The following is a 2,470-nucleotide window of genomic DNA, read 5'->3' on the forward strand; positions in this document are numbered from 1 at the left end:
CCGTCCGGGCCTCGCGAGGACGCGTTGAACACTACCCGCAACTTAGTGGTAGTGCTATCGAGTTTATACACACCGTGGTGCGGTAGATAATAAATGTGGCCATCCGACGGGAATGGATTGCGAATTACCTCCATGTGTCCGCTATCGAGATAGTCCCGCATGAAACTATTGTAACTAGCTCTGAACTCCGGATCAGATTTAAATCGACGTTCTAGTGCGCGGAGACGACTAACCGCAATGGAGCGCGAGCCGACGAATGTAGGAGGATCCGACGCGAACGGGTACGAGACCACGAAACGACCCGAGAGGTCACGATACGTGGTCTTGGCGAAGATTTCCTTGCAGCGTCGATCCTCGTCCGAACAAGAAGAGTCCTCCGGCACCTCCTCCAATTGCCAAAAGCGACCCACCGATGTCGCGATCGACTCGAGCGTAGTCGCGAATGACCTCAAGGGCGCTGCTTGGACTGATGGGGATACCGCGCCCGTCAGAACCCATCCGAAGACTGAATTGAAGGCGTCGGGTTCTCCCCTCTCCCCCTTACGACGGCCCTCCCGTAGCACCGACACAAACGAGTCCGCCCCCAGGAGGATGTCAACACCGCCAGGCACGAAATATTCGGGATCCGCGAGCGGCAATCCCTTCAAGTGTTTCCACGGCTGGACCTCCACCTTGTCATTAGGCAGCGGCGAGGTTATGCGCGAGAGGACCGTAGCCTCTATCGAGAACCGAGTGTCGTCGCGACCGCGCGCGCGGATCACGAGGGAGGTGAGGCCCCTCGTCGTGGCCGCCCTGGCTTCGTTTATCGCCAACACGGTTGCACTGTGTTTGGTGCGACGAAAGCCGCCCTTCCGGAGGCAGCCCTCGGTAATAAAGTTGGCCTGACTCGCGCTGTCCAGCAATATGCGTACGGGGAACGCATTGCCACGCGCGTCTATCGCCTCGGCTCGTACGGTGGACAGGAGGACGATGCTATTGGCCCGGCTAGTCATTGTTACAATCGGCGCATCCTCCGACTGAGGAGCGGGTACGGCGTCCGGTTCGGCTGGAGTCGCGCTAATGGGTTCGGGCTTAGGAGTAGTATTCGAGCTCTGCTCGTAATGCAGAAGCGTATGATGCTTTGTGCCGCAGGACCGACATGCCCACGCGGACGGACAGTCTTTCATGCCATGCCCCGAGCGCAGGCAGTTGAGGCACAATCTCAAGTCACGAGCCTTAGCCTGCCTCTCCCTCGGCGAGAGTTTTAAAAACTGGGAGCACTTCGACACGTAGTGAGACTCCTTACAAACGGGGCAGCCGGCCGCGTTAGTCACGAACGAAGAGACCGGTGTGGACTTGGTTTTGGAGGACGGGCCCGCGACGGCCTCGAGAACCTGACAATGCTCCGCTAGAAATTTCGTGAGTTGTGTATATCGCGGTATCTCCTCAGCCCGGTGAGCCGACTCGAATTTTTCCCGAAGGGAACGAGGAAGCTTGTCTAACAAGAACTTCAGTAGGATAAAATCCCATGAATCGGTAGGGAACTTCATCAATGCGAGCGCGCGTGTGTTCTCGGTAAACGTATCTAATAAGTGGTGAAGAGCCTCGGCCGTCTCCGCCTTCAATGGCTTTGCCTCGATTATCGAATTCAAGTGATGGTCCGCTAACCTTCTCTTATTCCGGTATCGATCGACCAGCGAGTCGTAAGCGATCAGATAGTACTCATCGGAAAACGGCAGGTTTTTCACCACGTTGAGTGGTTCCCCTTTGAGTGAAGCCAGCAGATACTGGTATTTCTCTATCGCGGAAATCTGCTGGTTATGTATCGCCGCGTTGAACAACGCGATGAAGGAAGGCCACAACGTAAGGTCGCCGGAAAACTGCGGCAGCGGGATCTTAGGCAACTTGACCACTGAGGCCGGACCCGAGGGCTGTGCCGGCGCGCCTGCGAATGGCGCGCCCGTTTCACGGTGATATCGACTCTTTACGGCGTAATGCATCTTGTCGAAACTGGCTCGGATTCCGTCCTCGACCTCGAAATCCGCCGCTTCTTGTATGACCTTCAGGTGGGAGGCCTCAAAATCGTCCGCGATCTTCGCTACGCTCGAGTAGCGAGCGAGGAAGGTCGCTCGTATTGCCGCGTCGGTCGCGGCTTGTAGGGAGAGGTCGTGTATTTCTTGCATACGCCGATTGCATACTTCGCGACGAGCATATGCGTTTTTCGACATGATGTAACAAGGGGGTCGTCCACCACAGACAGACGAAGCTAAGAGCGAAGGGTAAACGACGAATAGGCAGTCGGAGGCGACGGCAACTCGAACCAACAATATCGAAACCCGGCGAAACAATCACGAAAGTCAGGTCGCCAGGGTGAGGGGTAACGGACGGCTCTGTTCGGCGCTCGCGCAAGTCTCGAGGGAATATTCTCGATAATATTCCTCGAGTTGGACGCGGAGAATATCAGCCGTTGGATTAGCGCGATAAACACGCG

The 2,470-nt window shown here is 56.4% G+C and overlaps 1 protein-coding gene across 1 annotated transcript; it reads right to left on the minus strand.

Moving 5' to 3' along the window:
* Positions 1-128: 128 nt before the first annotated feature.
* On the minus strand, positions 129-2,207 carry LOC112466478 (the record flags this gene model as incomplete). Its single annotated transcript, XM_025034577.1, has 1 exon — positions 129-2,207. A coding segment is annotated over exon 1 (2,079 nt), but the record flags the coding sequence as incomplete, so codon positions are not given.
* Positions 2,208-2,470: the final 263 nt, after the last annotated feature.

The sequence above is a fragment of the Temnothorax curvispinosus genome, unplaced genomic scaffold (assembly GCF_003070985.1).
Source record: "Temnothorax curvispinosus isolate PA1 unplaced genomic scaffold, ASM307098v1 QBEX01016254.1, whole genome shotgun sequence".
NCBI classification, from domain to species: Eukaryota; Metazoa; Arthropoda; class Insecta; order Hymenoptera; family Formicidae; genus Temnothorax; species Temnothorax curvispinosus.